At 40.6% G+C, this 24,158-nt stretch overlaps 1 protein-coding gene across 2 annotated transcripts in view; it reads right to left on the bottom strand.

Moving 5' to 3' along the window:
• Nucleotides 1-224: 224 nt before the first annotated feature.
• Dok6 (docking protein 6) overlaps nucleotides 225-24,158 on the bottom strand; it is a 376,031-nt gene continuing 352,097 nt past the window's right edge. For both annotated transcript variants that reach the window (XM_015499571.2, XM_048806626.1), the window contains one exon: nucleotides 225-9,105. In XM_015499571.2, coding sequence (XP_015355057.1) covers nucleotides 8,966-9,105 — 140 coding nt within the window. In that variant the 3' untranslated portion in view covers nucleotides 225-8,965. The remainder of the gene's footprint in view (nucleotides 9,106-24,158) is intronic.

The following is a 24,158-nucleotide window of genomic DNA, read 5'->3' as shown; positions in this document are numbered from 1 at the left end:
GCGCTGGCCCTTGGAATCAGAGCCTGATAGCCTCAAATACCTACATCTTGGGATAATTCATGTTTCCACGAGTGTTTAAATATTCAATCCAGTTCTTGTTCCACATTTATTTTAATAATTCATCATATGGATACCAAAATTAGATAAACTTGTCTAGCTTGGAAAAAGAGAGAGCTGATTTCTTTGTACATTGCAAAAATAGCAGAGTAATTGCTTTGGGGCTGTGCCCTGTGACATGTATTTATTAAATATCTCCTTTGATGTCAGCTCTAAGCCTGTATAGACTTTTACACTCTTTTCAAAGACACATTTTTCAGTAAATATAGTCCTTGTAATTTTAATAGTGACAAAAGGGAAAAGAAAATCCACCAAGTCCATATCACCCATTTGTTACAAATGTGGCATAAAAGTTCATATTCAGAATAAACTGTATTTCATTTGGCATCAGGAAAGCAGGGCTGTTTTCATTCTCGTTGCTACTCTTGGGTATTTTATAAACTTCTTCTGGCTCAGGGGATGGAAAATCCCATGCATTGTTCATGACTTTGGTTGGACCCACCCACAGGAGGACACGTCAACAGGACTGAGTGCCGGATCCAGGGTGCATAACTGAGAAACCCATTGTCCAGTGTTAGGGAGGTCCCCACTCTCTTTAAAGGCTTGAATCCCTGGGAGGAAAGAAACTTGTAAAACAAATTCATCTAATAAAGTAATCAGGAAACCCAGCCAATGCTGTTTGAGAAACAGATTTTGTAAATGTACTTCTAGGCAGGTCTAAATCCCAGGGATAGAGGTCTATCACAGGATAGAACATAATAAGGGAAGCCACTGATTGCTAAATCAGGGAGCTGGCGAGGACAGTGTCTAATTGCATGCATTTACCAAATATTTATTTTCAATATTTTTCTTTGGTTATTAAAGAGTGAGTGTTGGAAGAAAACCCATTGTCTAGTTGTATCCCAAAATAAAAGTCACTTACATTCTCTGGCTATCTCTTCACTAGAAAATAATGTGTTGATCTCTAATGTCACCTTCAACGTAATATGCTATGATTCCACCAAACCAGATTCAACATAACAGAAATTAAATTACATTATAAGATAGGGTTGGGAAAACACTGGAAATACATAATAAATTCTCAGTAACCTTACATTTAATAAAGGGCTTTCTTTTACTTTATTTTGAAAATAGCAAGCTAATAAGTGAAGGAATAAGTAACATTTTAAAGGTTAGCAGAGAATGATTGTCAGAATTCTGTTTAATTACATAGTTACATGTCATCACATAATAACAGAAATGTAAGAAAATCATTTAATATTATAGTGCTAGCAATATTAAATAACCCATGGGTTTTGTAAAACCACCGATTTATTTGTTCAAGGTCTCAATCATGCAAAATGTTGGTGTAAAGTAATATTTGGAACTGCTTTACCTTTTTTTTAAAGTGGTGAAGCAAATTTTGATATTGCACAACTATAGATGTTCCTCCTTGTTTCAATATCATTTGTAAATTTCTTGGAATTATATAAGAATATAAGACATTGAGAACAATAGATTAGGTTTATCAATTAAGGACTGATATATGTATATATGTATATACATATATATGTATACTATAAATTCAGAAGAAGGTAATTCTTCAACTATGTATTTCATGTATTTTAATCAAGGGGAAAAATCACACAGACATCTTTAAAAATAATTGAATTTCCTAATTTTATTATTGCCTCATTATTATTTTCTGTTCTGCCAGAAATTCACACTTAGGTTCCAGGGACAGCTATTCCTTTGCATTTCATTCCAGAAAAGTGGCCCAACTAGTATTTAAGTACAGAGTTCCCAGACTGTCATTTATTTGGAATAAATTAAAACTGAAAATAAAGTATGCCCGATCGTATATTTTCAGACAGAAGAAAATTTGTAATGGGCGTTTTATTTCTTGTTAAGGGCTTAATTTCCAATGCCATTTTAATCAAAATGATCATCAATATTCAACCAACCACAAATGACATCCCTTTATAATGTACAATATACTATTTCACAAAGTATACATAAATTAATTAAATAGAGCTTTACAGAAAGCAAACATATATAACTTAATACAGTTTGGAGATTCCTAGAGATAAAAATTTTGCCAAGATAAGGTAATTCTATGTGGACCTAAAAAGAAAAAAAGATAACTACAGTGGAACATAAGAGTGGGTCAAAAGCAAAATGTGTGTGTGTGTGTGTGTGTGTGAGAGAGAGAGAGAGAGAGAGAGAGAAAGCTGGGGTGCAGGGTGCTGAGATGAAGCAGCCCCTGCAGATCCTGGGAGGTCTCCTGTCATCTGTAGTGATGACATCACTGGCCTTCATGTCAGGGAGCTGACTGACTTGCTGATGTACCGCCTGGTGTAATGGAAAGATAGAGTAGCTCACAACTGGAAAGAACCATACACTCCATTACAGTGGGGCTCCTCCCAAATGTGAAGCTGTAGTCCCCCTCCTTCCATTCTTATACACACACACACACACACACACACACTTTTGGCAAGTGTTAAGCATTGTTTCTTGAACTACGCAATAGGTTTGTGAATCTGAATTTGAATCCCTGAATTACTATTTCATATTGCCCTGTATTATCTGTTTCTGATTCGTATTTACTCTCAAGGGCACTCCTATCTTTTAGTTCTTCCTTTTACTCCCTTTTCAGTACCTCTGTCGAAGAGTCAATGGTTGGGAACCACCATAGAAACCCTCTCAAGGTGTTTTCTTAGAGAGAAATTCTACAGGGACTTTGAAAGATTAAGTCATATCTCAATCTTCTTCTTTGCCTGAATTCAGGTTTTTAAACTTCAGCTGTGTGGTAAGAAGCAATGCTTTTGAGACCGTGGGTCTCTGGGGGGAATTAGGATTAAGTTCCAAGGATGGCACCCTGCAGAATGCCGCAAGCCGCCCTGCTCTGCTGGGTGCAAGGTTCTGCATCTACAGAAAGGGTGGGTTTCATGCTCAGTCCCTCATCACACCATAGGTGGGAAACAGAAAGGAAGTTAATTGTATTAGCTACTAAAATTGGGCCCCAAATAATTATTAAAAAGCTTATATCCAGTTATTCTCCTGTGGAATACAGACTTGGGAAATAAACATAGAAGATACATTAAAAGAAATCTTTAGTATGTAAATGGAATTATTAGAAGGAATATTTCTATAATAAATGAATTTTTTCCTCTCCATCAAGTATTTACAGGATATTAAAACCTTAAATCAGGGGAAAATGTCTGAAAATTACAAATTAAATGTTTTCATGTTATTTAGTAAGTAAACTAATTTTAACATAGTTCTTATTTATACAAACTTCAGTTAATTTAAATAACTGCTTATTGAAGTTTATAAGGAAAATTTGATGTGTAAGGTAATTTTTTGTGTGTAAGGTATTTGTAAAAAAAATTCATCTTTCAAACTTCTTTTGAGAATGGAAGATTTTGAAGTTCTCATGAAAAAATGTAACCCTGATTCATCAATTGTCTAACAAAATTACGATAAATGTCATAAATACTGACATCCTAAAGTGCTGTGGAGGGATAAATATGGCAAATAATAATCATAATTAAAATATGAAGAATTCGTAGGACTGAGAAATACACACTCCTATTTATTTATTTTTTTTTAGTTAAACTATTTACTATAGGATAAAGCAGAAGAGAGACAAGAAAGGAGGTCACAAAAGGGTGTAGGAGGTATTGAGGAGTGAAGCTGATCAAATTATATTTTTATATATTTACTAATATGCCACAGTGAAACCCATAATTTTGTATAATTAGTATGCACCAAAATATCATATATTGATCTGCAAAAAATAAGTTTGAATTTTAAATAAATAACTGGATAACAATTTGAAAGTAATAAAGCTTATGCCAGTCATTCACAACCTACAAGCTTAACGTAATGTTCCAGAAATTCTCTTTAGGGATATAGCTGGTAGTATGTTCAGAAAGAACAAGAACAACTCAAAGAGTTAAAAGGACAAGGCTTAGTTATTATGAGACCACGTGGCATTTCTCAACTCCCACTATGTCTAAATGGGAGACAAGCTGGGGCCGAGGAAACCTTCTTGGACCTGGAGCTTGAAACTAGGTTGTTTAATTTTTTGCCATTGAACAAATTATGGGTTTCAACTCTCTCTTGAGGGAAACATAAAATGAGACCTTTATGCTACATGACCTTTAAGATGGCCTTAAGAGCTGGCTAACATTCCACCTGTTTCAAAAATGTGTCCAGTATCTCATGATACTTCCACGAGTGTCTATACACTATCTAAAACTTCTTTCAGAATGATTGTACAAATGGTACAAGGTTCATAGTCTTAATTGAGAAAGTAGGATTTGCCCAGTTCCACAGATTTAAAGGTGGGTAATCTTGAGTATGTTTATGAAGATTGCGCCCATGAGGTTGCTGATGTCTTCCCACATGTTTAGACTCTCACCAGGCTCACTGATAATGTATCTTCACAAACTACCCAATGAGGTTGTCCATGGAGAAGTTTTTCCATGGGGACCCATTCTTTTGTGTTAATTTTTTTTTCACAAATGGAAAGAGGAATATTGGTTGACAAACTGCTTGACCACCTCCCTGTGGTCAAGGTGTAATGCAGCAGCCATGTCTCTTTAAGCAGCCCACTTAGCAGCAGATGGCACTAGAAAAGAAGGCCACACCATGACATGAAGCTAGGTCAGAATGCTAGGAAAGTAGGGTCCAAGTGTTACTCTGGACATTTCAATGGATTCTTTATTGTTTTGTCTTACCAAAATTGTTTTGTTTTACCAAAATTGTCCTCCTGAATAGTGACCACCCTCACTATTCCTTCCACAGGAAGTTTCATAGCCTGCAGATACATTCTTTATAAATTTCATAGGCTAAAAATTCACTTGTGTGGCATATCACCCATTGTCATAACTACTAATGCATACCCAGAGGCAAATTTTTACTTATTTTTGAGAAGGTGGTGTTCCAGAACTTATTTAATTAATGATTGATAAAGTAATTAGAAATTCCAAGATACTGATAGACATGTTAGTAGAATTGGGGAAAATGCATAATCTTCACTTTGGACAGTTTTTAATGTAATTCTTTTGTGTGAAACATGAAGTATTACAAGGCCTAAAGCTCACCCCCATTGAATATTGTCTGCTGATTGTGCTGTTATGATGGTCAAATCTGGACTATACTTTGTTATAAGAATATAATCACTGTAGCTTGTTTTCACTATAGCAATAAAGGCTGGCTTTTGTAAAGGTTCCAATAATCAAGGGAGTAAGGTACTCATGCTTTTTTACAAAGTTTTCTGAGGTATTGACCAAAGACTGGGGCTAGACGTCAACCTTTATGAAAGATTTTTAATATCTACTATAAAGATACCACATGCGATAAACTGGATCAGTAGAAAGCACTACTAACAGTGTTAAGTTGTTTATCAGTCCATTGTGTCTATGTTGGACAGAAGATATAAGTGACTGGCCATTTTATTGGTGATAAATGATTTTCAAACATAATTGCCTGATGAAGACACAGAAGAATTATACAAGATACCAGGACTAGTACTTTAGATACTGTTTGGTGAAAGAGGTGTGGCTTAGTTTTAATAAATAGATTTCACTTTATTTTACATGCTCTATCAAACAGCATCTTCCCTAATATATAGTAAATATATATTTCGTATTTTGTCAAATTCAAATTGTAGCAGTGGTCAAAACATTGATTCATAAATATTTCCAACCTGCATAAATAAATTAGCTCTGAGTGCCTATCGTTTGTTCAATAAGTAAGTGAAAGATCTGTTTTATTCTCCCCTTTCCCCAGAATAATGAGCCATTGGGTCAAGGTCATTTTGTTCTAGTCTGCATTTTAAATAGAATGTCATGTGTTGGCCATGTGTACTTTATAATCAGAAGGAAAAAAAAAACTAGGAACATAAAAACAAATCCCCTCATCTAATCCTTCTGTGAACTGTGCAGGTATGCTTCTAGTCTTTCTCTGCCATTAGAAGAGACTTCACTATGTACCCTGAATTCCTTCATCATTGGTCTTTTCCAACCAGGTGTAAAAATGGCGCCAGCTTCACTCATCTGTACAGATCTGGGAGAAACCCCAACTGAGTCACTTTCAGAAGGAGCCCAAAGATGTCTTTGGTTCATAGCAATCCCTCTCTTGTAACAAAAAGCCGCATGTATATTAAAGATATACATATATAAAGAAAGACCTTGAAAAGTTCAGTGGCATCTTCAATCACAAATGTATGAGCTCAGTGGAATTGAGCACAAGTCCACGGGCATTCTGTCACTCCAGTGGAACTGATTCTATGAAAGTCCAAGAGACCAGTACAAGCATCTTGCCATCTTTGGTTTTATAGATGATTTATCGGCTTGTCATTTTTATTTCAACGACAGTGCCTTACATCAAGTGTATTAGGTTACTGTAAATTCTCTCTCTCCATAGCCATTTTGACTTCACTGTAATTGTAAATATACTTTGAGGAGGATGTTAGAATAAAGCTCTAAAAAGGTATTGTGAGGAATTTTGTAGCATTATTCTCATTGTGATGAGATTGTGCTAAAGATTTGGGAAGCCAATTTCTCTTTCACATACTCTTTTGGTGACATTATTTTCAGAAAAAAATGGCCCAAGGTTGCGCCTGATCCTTGGTGCCTTTTACTTAACACTTACTGGCAACGATCAGAACCAAACTGTGTTCCTGAAGGAACTTCATGCCGATGTTTGTCTCCCACCAAAGAGACACAAGAGCAGGCTCGTGTAATTAGCAGAATCCCCCTGGACTCGCTGTCTGTGCTTCTGGCACATTAATAAAGCTGAGACATGAACCACGACCCCTGAGGGCCTTTCCCCATAAGTCCCTTGTAGAAACTTGTGGTTGTCTGAGCAACAGCTCGACTGAGTGAGCCGGCCAGAGCCCCTGTGTGTTGGCCGCACTAGGAACTGTGCTGAAGTGGTCTCAGCTGGGAGCTGCTCTGGTGGATTTGACCAACCGGCATTTCTAAGGCAAATGCCATGTGCTAAAGAAATTCAGAAATGTTAACCCCGAAGGCTGGAATTTCAGGAAGGCTGTATCCTTGAAAGAAACAGGTCATCTGCTCCTCTGCTGTATCAGCAAAATTTGCAGTGCGGGGTGTTTGGGTAATATTGTTCTCTCCCTGAAAGCGTAATGCAATTATTTTTTGCAGCCACATTAACTCTTATGATTAGCATCTTGATGGGGTTTTCATACCTAGTGACTGATTCAGAAGCTAGGTAGTTGCTTAAGTGCACATTTATCAAGGAGGAATGAAGACCATTTTTACTCAGTAGTGATTCATCGAAATGAATTGCCAATCAGCTCTTAAGCTATGTTTAGGGATAAAAAAGATTCTAGCAGAGATTAGCAAAAATGTACCCTTTCTATATTGATAAACCTCGATAGTTTAACATATTTTACTATTAAGAAAAATAATCAAGTTTTCATCTTGCCTAATGGGACTTGCCAGTTTTTTAAACCCACCCTGGAGTCATTGAGAGATAACCATCTTAGAAACATGGCGTCAGATGACTCGGGCAGAATAATTGCTCTTTTTACTTTAAGACTCAGGACGGATATACCAGTGTCGATCTGAATTAGCCAAACTTCCTCAGTTCACACAAAAATCGCCACTTTCCTTTAAACCTTACATGTCTGTTTAATGCAGGGCTTAAACATTTATATGTGATCCACTTTCTCTTATAATCCCAGACAAACCTTGTCCAGCCCAAGAAAAAACAAAGCCCAGTCAGTGCTGGTCACACAATAAGTTACAAGCCCCCAGTGGCTGTGGATCGTCATCTACAAAATTTTAGATCTCAGTATCTGCAATCCAGGACCTGTTGTACTCTTGACCACAAAACAGCTGAGTTCTTTTTAAGTGTTTTTGTTTCTTTCTCGAACAGTTTCTCACGTGGAGACTCCTTGGTCCTCTGAGGGTAAATGGAAGCTGGTCAGTGATCACACCGACTCTTCCTTGCATGGCTCAGGTGGACAGCAGAGGGGAGAAACATCGAGAACAGCAAGGCCACATGGACCAGACGGCGAGACGCCGCGAGGGGTGGGGCAGCTGGGCTGGTTCTCCTGCTTCCAAAACATTTCCCTTCCACATTTATACCTGCCTGTCTCACAGGAGAAGACTGGACTACTTAAAGACTGTGGCTAAGGAGAAGCTGTGTTTAAATAGCACTGTTTTAGAAATAGCTATTCAATATAACGATCTGAGTTTTAATGCAACGAATTGTAGTTTTCAACAATTTAAGTGAGCATATCCTGTCACCCTCAGCATGTTGGATATATACTTGTAGTAGATAGATGGATATAGTGATATCCATATCTATATTTGTCTACACACCACACACACACACACACACACACACACACACACGAGCTACAGGGCCCTGCTCAAGAGAGAGTGCTCTAATTTCACCTTCCCTTAATTGTCATTGGTCTTAGTTATGTGTTAACTTAGAGTTAAGATGCCATTTGTGGAGCTCACTGGATTTGTCCCTGTCACAGAGCTCGGAGTGGGTCATGGCTATGTCCAAGGACAGACCCTGTGCTCAGACAGGAGGATTGAATCAGGCACTGGAGGGGCCCGTTCCCAGGCACAGCCCAGTGCGGGTGATGTCCCCCAGTGAACAGGCTTCTGCTACTGTCAGACCCAAAGAATTTTGCTTAAATGACTGTTCATACGATTTGGATTCTATTTTTGTAAAACACAGATTCCCCCATAGAAATTCAATAAATAAAGGACTTAACCGCTGAATCAAGGAAGCGAACTCCAGTTTTTAACCTTCCTGTGGGATTGGGCGAGACCTGGCCCGCGTCAATTGGTGCTGCAGGTAGTCTTCCAGGAGGCGGAGGGCGCAGTGACCCTCAGGCAGGTCCAGGGCAGACTGTCACCGTGGCCGCTGGGTGTCATTGGATGAGGCTGGCGCTGTAGCTGAAGCCATAGCTGCTGGACCGCGACAAGGGCTGCTGGGTCTCCTCGCTCTGTTCAGGGGCATAGCTGGGAAACGTCTGGGCACGCGACATCTTGGAGGCACCGAAGCCATGACCTAGAAGGCAGGAAAGGAGAGCGGTGCTGAGAAGCAGATTCAGCAGAGCAAGGGATACTGCAAAAGCCAATCACACAGCAAGACTCCAGATCCATGGAACTGAGCTAGCTGTGCGGAAGCTGGTGAGAGTCTGGAGACCTCTGTGTCTCCATCTTTCATGAGTTAAAAGTCTTGTAGTCAGGGGTCAGGGTTTCCCCAGGTGCATCCCTCTGAGAGTTCTGGATGCCAGAGAACTAGGTACGTTCTGTAGGGATCTCAAACTTCTGTCCATTAACTTTTGAAAGAAAAGCGGGAAAGCTTTTCCCCCCAAGGCTGCTTTTGATGGAGAGCCTGTTAGGGGTTTTCTTTTCTTTTTGGCTCTCTTTTCACATACAAAAGCCAATTGCACACTTTCTTAAAACCCTCTGCGAGCAAGCAAACTACACTCAGTCTTAAGCAACCATCAATGACTAAGGAGAAAGCGTTTACAATGACAGAGTTAGGGGCTCTGGTTTATCTTGGTTGGGTTGTCCCTGTCAGTGAAGCATGGTTCACCAAAATGATAAGCCTTGATGGTCACTAAAATGGCCTAACACTTGGATCTTATGCAAGTATATTTAAAAAGGCTTGGACTGTTCAGAGATAGCTTTGTGATGAGAACATGTCAACTGCAAACCCAAATGAAAGTCGTCCCTGAAAACGTGTCACAAGGTCAAAATGTGTGGAGAGAGTGTGCATGCCGAAGTTCCCATGCACTTCCCAGTAGCTGCCTCATCCTTTCTGAGCCAGTAATTATCCTTCATGCTTGAGGATGATTTGTGCTACTGGAAACATTGATCTAGCAAGCCAGAGTTTAGATTATACTCAAAGGAAGAGGTGTCTTCCATTTGATTTGTATGTTCTCCGATCTCTAGAGTGAGAAACGCAGAGAAGACAATCTGTTCGCTCAAGAACATGGAATGTCTCATTGTGGATTCAGTGTCTCTGTCTTCTGCAATGTCATAGGCTTGAAGCCATTGTCATGTGTGTTGATGCCTCAAGAATACCCTTGCTGCATGGGGAACTTGGGATTCAGGGTGGACACCAAGGGAATTGGGTAACAAGGGGGTAATTAAAACTGGTAGAAAGAACAGGCTAAATGTTAATGTTGTGAGAGAGAGAACTCTTTCCTTCTGGATAAAAACATTTTAGCTTCACTGTTTGCTGACCCTCTTGCTGGCCCTCTTGCTGACTGAGCAGGGAAATCACAACAGACAGTCACTGGCAGACCTGGGGGAGGAGAGGGTGGGTGGGGCAGTTCCTCCTTCCCCTTCTGGCTCACACTTCTGCAGTGCCTTCTGAGTTCCAGTACCTTCTGCTTCTTCGGTTCCTGCACTTCCTCTCTGTCTCCTAGGTCCTGAAGCCCTTTTTCCTCCCTGGGGCCCTCAGGTCTGATGGTAGCCAGGCCTTCCACTGTGAGTCCCTCACAATTCCCCAGGTTTCCTGGACTTTGCCCACAGCTCTCCAAAAGTCCCTTCTTAAACTCTCTTGGCATCTCCACTGAGTGTGTGTTCCCTCTCCTGCAGGACCTGGAGCCACAGTGAAGGAAGAACAGCAGGGCAGGGGTGGACAGGGCGAGAGAGGGCCTGGAGGGCTGGTAAGGGAAGCTTTAGGGGTGCGAGGGCTGGCGTGGGGACAGATTAGAGGGGTTAGACCAGGAGAAGGCAGGTCAGGATGTCTGGGGCTTTCACACCAGGCACATGTGAGGCCTCTTGTACTGTGTGGCTGGCAGCTGACTTTAAGGTACTCACTTCTCTTTGGGTTTCTCAGTTTCCTTATCTGCAAATTCTAGATGCTAATAAAGCCACTTAGTTTGTATGACCTTTAGACTATTAAACCAGTGAGTTGATCCGTGCTAAGTACTGCCATTCTGCTGAGGGGATCCAACACCATGGTGGTCTCCAAACTGCCCTCCAGGACAACTGGGGAAGGCCTCTCTCAGGAAGTGGCATCTGGCATGACTTTCTGTGGCCAAGTTCTGATACACTGATCTGATAGGGGAAGAGGCATCACATTTTTAGTGATTTTATCCCCATATCTTAACATTTATAATTCATAGCCAGTGATATTCCATAGTTTCTCTAAGTGGGAATACTGGTATTTATCAGCCTAAAGCAGATAGACAGTATAATATTAAAACCATATTCCTGGCCTTGGTTCTTGTTTATTTATTCTTATTCCTATTATTTTTAAAGTTTTAGAAATATCTTTAACTCACATTACTTTGTGGGCTGAAAGCTAAAAATTCGATAATTCACTTCACCTATGAACACGTTTTTTTTTTTTTTTATCCTAGAATGTTGAGACTAACAGGTGCATCATGCAACTAACAATCAGCAATCATGGACAAACATAGTACCGGACCCTGTGGGCAAGGCCCCCTGTGGACAGAAGGTGCCTGCCTCTCTGGTTGGCAGGCTGCTGGGGAATGAGGGTCAGACCAAGAACAACAGACGGCACCAAACCAAGAGTCCACAGGGCCTCGCTGGCGATTCCCAGGAGGAAGCTGGCGGAGCTTATGAGAGAGAGCTGCGTCCCGGAACCACACAGGTCACTAGGACAACCAGAAGGACTTCCTTCCTCAGAGTGCACACTTCCCCACCACTGCCCACAGCCTGAGTTCTGCTGTGCGGCTCCGGGCCTCGTGGTCCTGATGGGAAGAGCACCCTCTCCAGAGCAGACCCACAGGGGCTGCAGGGCTGCAGCCAAAGTTGGTTCTCCTCCTCCTTCCGCAGAGTGGGCCTATCTTCCTGTCACTCCTTCTGCACCCCCAAGATGCCCCCAACCCCCTGCCGGCTTCCTCTACCATCTCTATGTGCTGTCTCTCACTGGTGTCTTTCAAATGTCATTCTGTTTCAAGGTCAACCTTGTCCTCTTCACCTCTTCTGTGAGTCATTTCTAGTCTAATTGGAAATGAATTCATGGTTTTTCTTTCTTCAACTGTTTATTTACAGACAACTTACAAACTATGCTATTTAATGCTTATCACAAAAACAACACACCTCAATCAGAACAGAATACATAAAGGCTTTACAAATGCTGTTTGATTTTGGCAGAGTAAGTATGTGAACAAAAGGGAGAAATAATTAAGCATTTTCTCAACATTCATTTGAATTCTGCCCTGAGGCACTATTGATGAAAGCGAAACAAAAATCCACTCCCCAGGCTTAAATCAACAACGTGAGGAAACAACTTTGTTCATCTGTGATGCTGAGATGGCGCAATCGCTTCCTGAACTTTCCCCTCCAGTCCCCCTTAAAGACAAATGGTTGAATCTGGACCCGGGAATCTGAGGGCAGAAAATTTGTAATGGGTGTTCTATTTCTTAACAAGGGCTTAATTTCCAATGCTATTTTTATCAAAATGATCAGAAATATTTAGCCAACCACAAATGACATTTGTTAACAATCATGACTCTATTTTAAAAGTCCTCTTGAATTTTGATTTTGATTCCATTGTGTACTCATGTTTGTTTTAATAGAAAATAACATTTTCTACTATATTTTCAGGTAATGTTGACAAACTGGGAAAAAAAACCAAACCCACAATGTCTGTACCTGGTGGTTTCAAGTACACTTTGAAACATACCCCAGCCTGCCAGCTTCTCCCTGTGGTATGTACGCAGGCCCCAGAAACATAGTCCCACTCCATAAATAAGGAAATCTACTGGACACAGAGACTTTTGAAACATTTGCTTTATTGTAATAGAATTATAGGAAATCACCCCAACCCAATTCTGGGAACTCCAGAGTGCCACACAAGAAGGGCAAAACCACCCAGCCTGGGAGGAGGGAAGGTTCCCTGCTGTGCTGTAAAACATCCAAACTGGTAATGCAATTGGAGAGTTGCAAATGTGGTAGAAAAGAGCAGCTGAATGGGAAGGCAAGATCAGCGGTTCCCACTCTGCACCGAGAAAACAATCAGGCCAACCCATGACACTATCTCCCTCCTGAGGAGTAGGGAGGTCCTTGGCCATACAGAGGCCTCGCTGAGCAGGGCATTCTGGTGGGTTCTGGTTTTTCTACTCTTTCTTCACATGTCATCTAAGGAAAATACTCTTTGTAGGAAGTCAGAGGATCCAAGGCATAAAACATGTGGCCATAATTGGTAAAGGCAGTGGGCCAAGTAGAGGTGCTGCATGATTCTCTGTGTGTCTTATTAATTTGCTAGGTCTGGGGATGATGAAAGGGTGCTGTTCCCTTGAATAATAAAATAAAATGAAAACACAAAGTGCAAAATAAACAGGTAGCAATGCTCCTCGGAAGGAAGGGAAGTGCCGGGAGTGAGAGCGCTGGCCACCACTGGTCCTGGAGGGTGACAGCAGAGACTGGGTTCCTTCTTGACCCAGAGCTCTGGCCACCAGCAGGACTGGAGCAGGCCGACTGCCACCAGGCCTGGACAGAGAGGAGGCGGCAGAAGGAGGGTCTCTGGGGTTCTTGCTGTAGTGAGTTGGGGGCAGTGTGGTGTCCATGGAGCACTGAGCACTTTCAGGCTGACCTTGCAGCTTGGAGAAGGCTGAAGTGAGACCAGGGGTAGCAGCAGTGCAGGGCTGTCCACAGTGTCTGAGCAATGACTTGCCCTGTATTAATTACATGTAGAAATGCCAGGCACACTGCCCACATCCCTTCTGTAACTGTATTTGAATTTTACTCAGTGTTTTCAAGTTCTAACTCCTGCTAGACTCTGTTTTCTTTTGGTCATGGTGCTCTCCTCTCATGCCTCTGAACTCCCCTGGGGATCCAGAGGTCAGTGGCTTTGTGACCTTGAATACTTTTGTTGGGGTATCCAGGTTTATTTCAGCACACTGGAACCAAAGGGGAGCTACGGTCACTGGCTTCAATCTATACAGGGAATGATTTGTAGAGTCACAATATAACAACCACTATTCACTGAGCACATATTTTGGTCTGGATCCTGTGCCAGGTACCTTAGAAATACTATTTTCAGAAATCGTCTCAACCCCAGCAGGTGAGATTGCATTCTATGTGTCAACGGGACTGGGTTCAGGAAAGCCCTGATGGCAGGTAAAACATGATTCTGAGTGTGTCCGTGATGGTGCTTTTGTTCAATATGAGTGCTGTATTCAGTGGGCCAAATTAAAAACAAAACAAAACAAAACAAAACAAAAAAAATACCCTCAAAGAGGGTGGGCATCATCCAAGCCTTCTGGACAGAACAGAGAGGAGGGGGAAGGCAAGTCCTCTCTCTGAACTGGGACATCTGTCTCCGTCCTTGGATGCAGAGCCCCTAGTCCTCTGGCCTCCACTGACTTAGAGCACCGGCTGTCCTGAGCCTTCAGCTTGCCGTGGGCAGGTTATCAGACGTGGCCTCCGTAACCACCTGCCCATTCCTGTAATAAAATGCCTCGTCTACCCACTGTGTCCTGTGGGCTCCGCTTCCCGGGTGAACTCCGACTAGCCCTCAGAGTCTTGGTTTACATGAGGGAAAAGCAAAAGGAAGACCTAGGGGTGCTTCACAGCAGGCCCAACCAGGTGGGGAGGCACCTCTGGGTCCCGCATGCAGAGGTGGACACGCTGCCCTGGACAGCGGCTCCATCACCACAGACACATGCTTTAAACACAGGTCTCACTGCACAATTCACAGGGGAAGAAGTGGCAGCTTTCACAACCCAATCCCTAAAGACTTGACTCGTACCTCTGAAATAGTGAGGTGGTTGGAAAAGAACAAGAGCCATCAAAGGAGCAAAGCTACCTTGGTTTGCTAGGGCTGCCCTACAAGACACCGCAGGCGGCCACTCAACAGGGAACACTTATTTTCTCACAGTTCTGGAGGTCACAAGTCAAGGGTGGTCAGGGGAGTTTCCCTGAGGCCTGTGAGTGAGGTTTCTCTTTGGGTTGCAGGTGGCTGTGATCTCGGCGTCCCCAGGCCTGCCCTTCTGTGTGAGCAGGCCGATGTCCTCCTCTCCTTTTCTGAGAACTCTGGTGTGTTGGAGGTTAACCGGCCCATGATCTAATTCTACCTCAGTTAACTCTTTAAGGGTCCTGTCTCCAAAACACTCACCCTGGCAATTCAACCTATGTGTTTTAGGGGGACACAATTTAGAGTCCATAACAATCTATAAAAGATAGAGTTGGGAATATAGCTCAGAGCTAGAGTATGGACAAGCTTAGCACATGTGAGGCCCTGGGTTCAATCCCCAGAACCATGAACAAAAATTAACAGTGGTTTTATGTTACAAGGTTTCTAATATAAAGTGTCAAATTGCATTGTACCATACATTTTTCTACCTAGTAGATGTAAAACAACTTACTTTCTTAGTGTTAGATTGATCTGAATATTATTGGATTTTTAAAAATATTTTTTCTCAAGTTGAAATATGAACAACTGCATCTTGTTTAGTTAATTTCCTTTTGCTGCATAATTTTTCTGGTAGTAAAATCTTAGTATGTTCTGGGCTTTATGTCTTGATATCAAGTTTTCATTGCAAAAATATTAAAAATTTCTTATACTGTTGCAATTTTTTTTCCTGCTACCTTTAGCTCTTTAATTAAACTTGTTTAATGTCCTATGCAGTGTGGATGTACTGGGAACAGGGCGGGTCCCTTGGTATCTGTGTGCATGGGCACACACACACACACACACACAGAGTAATACCCACCACAAATCTCGTCCACGTAACCTGCCTTTGTCCTTTTTAGAATTTTTAGGCAGTTCTCTCTTCCTAGTGTTGAAAGGTTCATGATAATATTTCTCGGTGTATTTGTTTTTCAAAAACTTTATGAATTTTTTTTTCAATCAAAGAACAGATGCCTTTCATTTCTAGGAAATATTTCTAAATTATTATAATTTTCTGTTAATTATTTAACTTCTGTTTTCTCTGTTCTCTCTTCCACCTCTGTTTTCTTTTTCTGGGTCATCTATTTATATGTTCAAGTGGTGTATTGGTCTTGCAATTTTCTAATCTTGTTGTTTTTCACGTTCTTTTTAAGTTTTTATTAGAAAATTATAGTCACGCATAATATCATGGTTCATTTTGACGTGACCATGCATGCATGGGATATAGATGGCTCCACTTCAATCCCCTCACGTTCTCCCTCCCCCGTTCTCCTTCCTCGGCTCTGTGGATCATCCTTCTATCTATTTGTAGTTTTTTAAAATTAGTGCTTTATAGATATACCTAAAGGTGAAACGCACTGGGGCATACGCACACGTGCACAGAGCCTAACTTGGTCAGTTCCATCCCACCGTCCCTCCCTTTTCCTGTCCCTCCTCCCTCCCCATCAATCCCCTTCCTCTCCCCCACTCATCTCCCTGCACTAACCCCCTCTGCCAGTTCTTTTTTTCCCCATTCACTGTCTTTTTCTGCAGCTTTATTTTGGGGAGATTTGTAATTTGCTCAGACTTCAGAAATAAAATTCTACCACTCTGACTGTGATTTGCAAGAGCTCTTCTTCCCTTCTCATTTTCTTCCTACTTTCTCTTTTCTTTAATTTACTAGCAGAGTAAAAAATTTACTAATTTTTTAGCAGACATAAATTGCATACATATATCTATTAATAAATGGGACTTCTACCTACCCAGAGACCTTTGTTTATCTCATAAATGGACATCTAAGTATTCTTTCTCTTAAACAGAAAATTTTTGCAGGAAAATATTGCAGATCATTCAATTTTATGTAGTGCTCAGATATAAAGAGACTGGTGGTTTAAAAACACTGAAAAGTATCAAATAATGATGTAGCTTATTATACTTTGATTTGCTTTAAATATGGTTTAATTTGAATCAATGGAATTACGTTTTAATACCCATTTATAAGTTCTCCAGAATAAAAAGAATCTTATATCTATTATTCTGGTTGAAGTAACTTTCATTCATTCCTGTTGCTTGCATTTAATTTTTCTTATATTCTTATAATTATCTACTGGGATATTAATTTTGTACCTCTGAGCTCTCTTTATAAAATTTAGCTGAACTCTTTACTATTAGCAGATATAGAATTCATTTGAGTATCTGTAGAGTTTATAAACAACCTGTGACAGCCAGTAAAATGGCAGATATTAAATAGAATCATCTGAATTAAAACAACATAGACAGAGAATACATGAATGAAAATCCACTAATTGATTAGCAAAGGGAATGGGAAAATATCCTATAATGAAAAGTGCAGGTATCTAATTTTAAAATTATAAATACTAAGTTGCCATTCTCAAAAGTTCAGCTATAAAATTTGAATATGGTGCTAATAAAAGTAACAATATCTACTGATTTATCTTTGTTCCCATTTTTGAATCTATTATTAGACAGTTTCAGCAACCAAGGAGTTAGTTGGGATTATAAAGTACAGAATTCCCAGATCTGAGGTATAAACTGAGCTATATAACAAATTTACTACAATATCACCTTAATGTCCTATAAATTGATAATAGGAAGGATACATATCAACTGATAGTCCTTCAGATTATATATTTAGATAAGAAATTCTTATCTAAAAGCTTAAACTATTGTAAGATAAAACATTTTTGCATGACAGTAGGACTTCCTTACATAATATATTCTCTTTTCACATTTTTATTGGTGCATTGTAATTGTGCATAATGATGGGATTTGTTGATGCACACAGTATAACAATATAATTTGGCCAATATCATCCCCAGCACTGCCCCTCTCCTCTCCCCTCCCCATCCCCCCTTCCTTTTCTCTGCTTATTTCCCTTTGGTTTTCATGAGATCCACCCCCACCTTTCTTTTCCTTTTTCCTTTCTAGCTTCCACACATGAGAGAAAACAAAAGACCCTTTACCTTCTGAGTCTGACTCATTTTGCTTAACATAATTGTCTCCAGTTTCATCCATTTTCCTGTAAATGACATCACTTCATTTTTCTTTATGGAAGAATAAAACTCCATTGTGTATATATGCCACATTTTCTTTTTTTTAATTTTTAATGTTTATTTTTTAGTTGTAGTTGGACACAATGCCTTTATTTATGTATTTTTATGTGGTGCTGAGGATCCAACCCAGGGCCTCGCACATGCGAGTGTTCTACCGCTGAGCCACAACCCCAGCTCATACCACATTTTCTTTATCTATTCGTCTGTTGATGAACACTAGGCTGGTTCCATAGTTTGGGTATCGTGAATTGTGCTGCTGTACACGTGGTATGCATGTAGCACTGAAGTAAATGACTTCAATTCTTTAGGATAAATACTGAGCAGTGGTTTAGCTGGGTCATATGGGATTCCATGCCTGGTGTTTTGGGGAACCTCCATACTGATTTCCATAGTGGCTGTAATATTTGCAGTCCCACCAACAATGTAAAAGTGTTCCTTTTTCTCCACAACTTCTCTAGTACTTATTTACATAATATATACATAGAGAAATTATAGATGAAATCACTGAATGTTAAATAAATTTACACAGGAGACATTTTTTATGAAGTTCAGAATGAACATGAAGAATATCATGAAATGGTTTAAAATTTCCTATCGGGTTTTCATATAATGTAGCACAGTTTTATTCTGAAATAGATGTAAGATTAAGCTTGCATTTACTCTAGGAACTTCTGAAATAACTTTGAGGATATGTGTCAAAAATTTTCTTAACTTGACAAAGGTCTGAGTCTCCATCTCACTTTCTAGAAGCTCAACATATGCTTCCCAAGTTCTAAAAGATGGCCTGGGGTTTTCCCTTTCAATAAGTAATTAGACTGCTTTTTCCAGAGATCTAGAAAGTGTTATGATCACCACAGACAAAATTCTGCCTTATATTTGCAAATATTTAATGTGCATAATAGATTCGTAAGTGGTTCCTTGGCTAGACTTCTGAGGTCACAAGGCCTGTAATAGTTATGACTTTCAAATTCTTTATATTTCACCCCTATGAATTTGGCCCTCATTATGTTAGTAATGAAACATGAAAACCCTATTGGTGAGCGGTAGCAGACAAGACGGAGAGATAGAGAGGAGACAAATCACAGAGATTTCATTCTATTCTAAGAAGAGTAGATTTTTTTTTTTCTTGGAAATGACCAGAAGCTTTTGAACGAGTTTAAGAAAGTGAGTAGACTGCATTGGAGCTGTCATCTGAAGTCTCTCTCTGTGATTTCTACCAAGAGGCTGTTCCACTCCCTTCCCACCAAACAGTATCTGATGGATAGAATCTCCCCCAGATAGAACCACCTCTGACAAGACTCTACAGAGATAAAAGGAAGCATCTGGATTCACAGGCATTTCCTGGCCCTTACTGACAATTCTTCCCTCTGCTCCACAACTCATCTGCCATCCTCCAGCATCAAATAAGAGGGGACAGAGTCGCTAGTAGTGATATGGACAAGGATGGGCCAGCGGAGCTGGGTGTGGTGGAGTGTTGAGCCAGTTCGTCTTCACTGAGAAAGCTCTATAGGTATTGATCATTAGATTCACTGTTCTAAGTTCTGAATCGCACAATTAATAGACGACAGAAGAATTTCAGAGCTTAGAATTCTGAAACTCAGTTTCCCAGCAGGCCGCACTTACTCCAGAGTGGATATTTCAATATGTCTTTACTAGTGTTGTAAACACCGAATAAGACAAGTGACCTGAGAGTCATGGAAATGGAGTCCAGGAGGGTAGGACAAAGGAGGAATTCTTGTAAAATTTCTTAGTTTTTATGCTTATGCTCTTCTAGGCAAGTTGAACGATTCTTATTTGGCAAGATTCCATTGCATCTAGCCCACAACAGTGAAAGTCATGATCTTGACCATTTGCCAGTCATTTATTATTATTATTATTATTATTAAATACAGGGTTTCACTAAGTTGCTGAGGAACTTGCAATCCTGGTGCCTCAGCCTTCCTAATAGTTGGTTTTACAGGTGTGCCTGACTACTCTTTAATTTTTAGTTAACTACTTTTATTTTACTGTTATTATACTGGAGAACATATTCACAATATATTTTTTTATTATTTTTCATAGTAAGTATTAATGCGAAAGCCTAATAAATGCATATTCAAAATAACTGCCACTTTACAACATCATGTTATCTATACCTATGTTACCTGCTCTGAGCACCTGCAGAATAGGAAAGAGATAAAAAATACAGACCCTGAGGCCTGTCCTCACACTCGCCAGGACACTTGGGTCATATGTAATCATATATCGAGTAGCAGAGTCCCATGCACATGATGTTGCTGATCGTTAAAACTGATTAAGCACCAACAGTGCACCAGGAAGTGTCAGACATTTCACTTACGTTGATTTATTTAATCTCCCTGATACCCCTACAGGATACCATGAAAGTTACGGTCAATAAACCAACTGCATTATTCCTGGAGTTTTGTATGACAACAAAGTGGCGAGTGCTGCAGAGTCATTCTCTGTTCACTGCTGCAGTAGAAGGGAAGAATATTTTAGTGGAAGCCATTTATTTATGTTTACCTAATTAATAATGTGTACTTAATGAAAACTGGTAAATCATAAAAACTAAATTTTTATAAATGTTAACTAAGTCAAGGACAGAAGCAGCTTGTTTGCTTGAGTTTTTTTTTTTTTTGCCTCTATGTCTGCACACAGTCTCTATCAAGTTTTCATTGTTAATAATAGCCACCCGACTATGTCATTAGGTACCAGAATTTGTGGTTCCTGTTTAATTTTGTACCCATTAAACATTCTCTCCACATTCCCCCCTTAAAAATTCTGGTACTGGGAAGTTTGGCGAGTCCTGCTGGGGAATGTGTCATGTCCTGGAAATGTCCCTTTCCATCCTGAGAGCCAGGCCAAGTCGAGGGAACAATGGAAGGGCCTGAACCAGAATGTCCAGGTAAGTACTATCTTGAAGAAAACTAACTCTCTCTCTCTCTCTCTCTCATGCACTGGAGACTAGAGCAACTGGTGTTTTCTATAGAAATGATTTCTCTGTATGTATGCTAAGTTCCTTGGAATGCTGGTCACAATGGGATTGAAAAACAGCTCTTAATGTTACTGCTTCTGAAACCTGACCTATACGTACCCCTTCCCTGCAGTAGCTGTCACCCCTGATCCTTCCCTGTGAGCTGTTTTCAGTAACCTTAGGTCTCATGTGCCATCTCTGGTTGTCCTCTTTGTCTCTCAGCCACCGCTCTGCTGCCCTAGCACACTGGGCTGTACGTGGGACAGGGAAATGTAAGGGTTTAGGATCTTACCTATACTACATATGAGAATAAGTGACAGAAACCTGGAGAAAGACTGCATTCAGTATTCTTGAGCTTATTATATTTTCAAGTATATGTGTAATAGTCCTGAGAAAATTAAGCGGCAGTGTAAGTCATTCAGACGAGCCCACACTAGCAGCTTTGAAGTCAAATGGGCTTTTTTGTTTGTTTTGGTGCTGGGGATTGAATCCAGGGGTGCTTCACCACTGAGCTACACCTCTAGCCCTTTCTATTGTTTATTTTGAAACAGAGTCTCCATAAGTTGCTTCGGCCCTTGCTAAGTTGCTGAGGCAGATCTTGAATTTGGAATCCTCTTACCTCAGCCTCCTGAGTGGCTGGGATTCCAGATGTGCCAAGTGCTTTTGGTTTGAAGGGTAGTCTCAAGCATTCTCTAGCTGTGTGTCCCATGGCAAGTTCCTCTGTCACACGAAACTTCAGTTTCCGACTTGTGAGAGTTTAATAAGATGGTGTTTAAAGTTTCTAGTACAAGCTATTGTATTCAGTGGGTGCTTAATAAGTGGATTATTATTATTATATGAGTAAAGCCTTATTTCCTCCAAGCATGCAGGACTAAAAATGTGATGCTTAGCAATGAAAATCAAAGAGAGAAGTTTGGGTGCAGTTGTGAAGGAAGTGTCTGCCCGACCTGAGACGGGACCTTTGGTGCTGCTGACCCCGCCAGGCTCACAGACCACACAGCCTGCAGACCCGGCCGAGTCGTAGTATGGAAAGTTGAAATGGTTCCAAGCAGGGTGAGAAATACAACTGAAGTAGAGAAAGCGATACAGAGCACACTTTGGGGTGTGACAGACTCAGGATTGAGTCCTGACTGTGTAAGTTGGGCCTTTTGTTCCCCTTTATCTGTACAATGAGAACAAATTTTAATTGTCCCAGACCTGTGAAGATGAAGTGAGTATGTGACTGAACCAACAGAGTGAGTAAAACCCAACATATTGTATTAAAAACTCCCACTTGCTTACTTTTTATTCGAAAATTTTGTCTGAATGTTTAACTTACTAAACAATGAGATCTAGATAAATTGAAGAATTTTCCCCCCCAAACAGAAGTGAGGGGTAAAGGTGAATTTCTTTGGAGATCTTGGTTGGGAAAGCCTGCTTTAGTCAGAATTTTTATCCCCATGACCAAAAGACCTGACAAGAACAATTAGAAGAGGAAGAGTTTATTTGCTGCTCATAGTTCTAGGGGTCTCAGTCCATAGAAGGTCAGCTCCATATCTCTGAGCCTGAGATGAGGCAGGACATCAAGGTAGAAGAGACAAAAGAGGCTTAGGACACAGCAATCATGAAGCAAAGAGACTAAGCTTTGCTCCTCAGGGACAAAATATAGACCCCCAAAGCATTCCCTTAGGGACCATTCTCCTCCAGCCATACTGTCTCTGCCCACAGTTACCACGCAGTTAATCCCTACCAGTGAATCCACGCACTGATTAGATTCAGGCTTTTAAAACCCAGTCACTTCACCTCTAAACTTTCTTGCATTGTATCACACATGAGCTTTTGGGGAACACCTCCATAACAAAGTCCAACAGCTGGAAATCTTACAATTGCAAGTTTCTCAATCACCCATTGACAGTGAATAAAGGGGATTCTGAAATGAACAAACCTGTGCTTCTCCAACTTGCCATTTGCCATTTGAATAGGAAAGAAGGAGCAAGAAAGAAAATCTTGGCTGTTACTGAGAAATGCTATTTCACAACAGAACACATCATTCTCTTCATTCATATTAGCTATTTTGGGGAATGGCACCCACCAACCTAACAGAACAAAGAACTGGGACACATCTATTCCCCGTGCTTCCCATCATTGTTTCTCTCCCCTGCCGTCCGTCATCACATCCTGGAGAGAGAGTCTACCTCCCTAACAACTCTTGGATCCATCTCTCTGATCCACAACCTCTACCTTGATTTTCTCATTAAGTTCATGGCTGCAGACACCCAATTGGTTGTTCTGCCAGAGTTCTCACCTTCCTCTATCTGTTCTTTGCTAAAGTGATTAGGAAAAATGCAAGCTCCCTAACTTAGTACTTAAGGTTTTTAATGGTGGTGCCAAGAGTGAAATTTTGGGGTTCTTTAGTTAACATCTATGTACAAGCCATCAGTTTCGCTCCTTTTTAGCCAAAATCTATATTAAAATACAGCTTATGTTGTGCAAATAATGGCTCTTCACAAATCTCCCAGGGTTTCCTTCCAACCAGATTGTTACCCTTAACCAACTCTTTCACGTATTCATACACACATATTTCACATGTGTGGACATTTCAACTAAGGACCCTTTATGGGCTGAAATGTGTTTACTCTATAGCCCCCTTTCTTTCTGGTCTCTTCCTCAGATCCTTTTCTCTACATGTGGTCATCTGAAACCACATGTAGTTCTCAGAAGAAGCAGGTTCTCTGTCCTATAGCAGGGCTGCCTGAGCTACCAGGAATGTCTACCCTCACGTTCACACTCACCTGAGTTTCCATGGTTACAGGTGGATCCTTATATTTTGCTTAAGAATTCCTCAAGGAATCCAGCTGCACCCCTCCTTACCAGCCTCCCCACCATCCTCCCCACCATCCTCCCCAGCCCAGACCTGGAGCACTGAAATGTGTTCTTTTAGGACCCCTGCAAACACTGTCTTATCTCTTTACTTTTGTATTTCCTCCACGAGACTCCACTGAACTTGAAGAGAGAAAGCTTATTTACCTTTGTGTCTTTGGAGCCTTGTAAAATTCCAGGCACCCAGCAGGCACTCAATAAATATTAATGAATAAAACTATGAAAAATGTATGCAGCCGCTCACTCCTGTGTGCACAGACACAGAGTCAAATACACAGAGAACACAGCTGTCTCAGCTCTGGTCTTGCACATCTGTGATCATCATGAGTTACCTGTTGAGTCAAAGTAATTTA

Source organism: Marmota marmota, unplaced genomic scaffold (genome assembly GCF_001458135.2).
Source record: "Marmota marmota marmota unplaced genomic scaffold, marMar, whole genome shotgun sequence".
Classification (NCBI taxonomy): Eukaryota; Metazoa; Chordata; class Mammalia; order Rodentia; family Sciuridae; genus Marmota; species Marmota marmota.
Note: the sequence above shows the minus strand (reverse complement) of the source record. Positions and strands in the feature narration are given on the sequence as shown.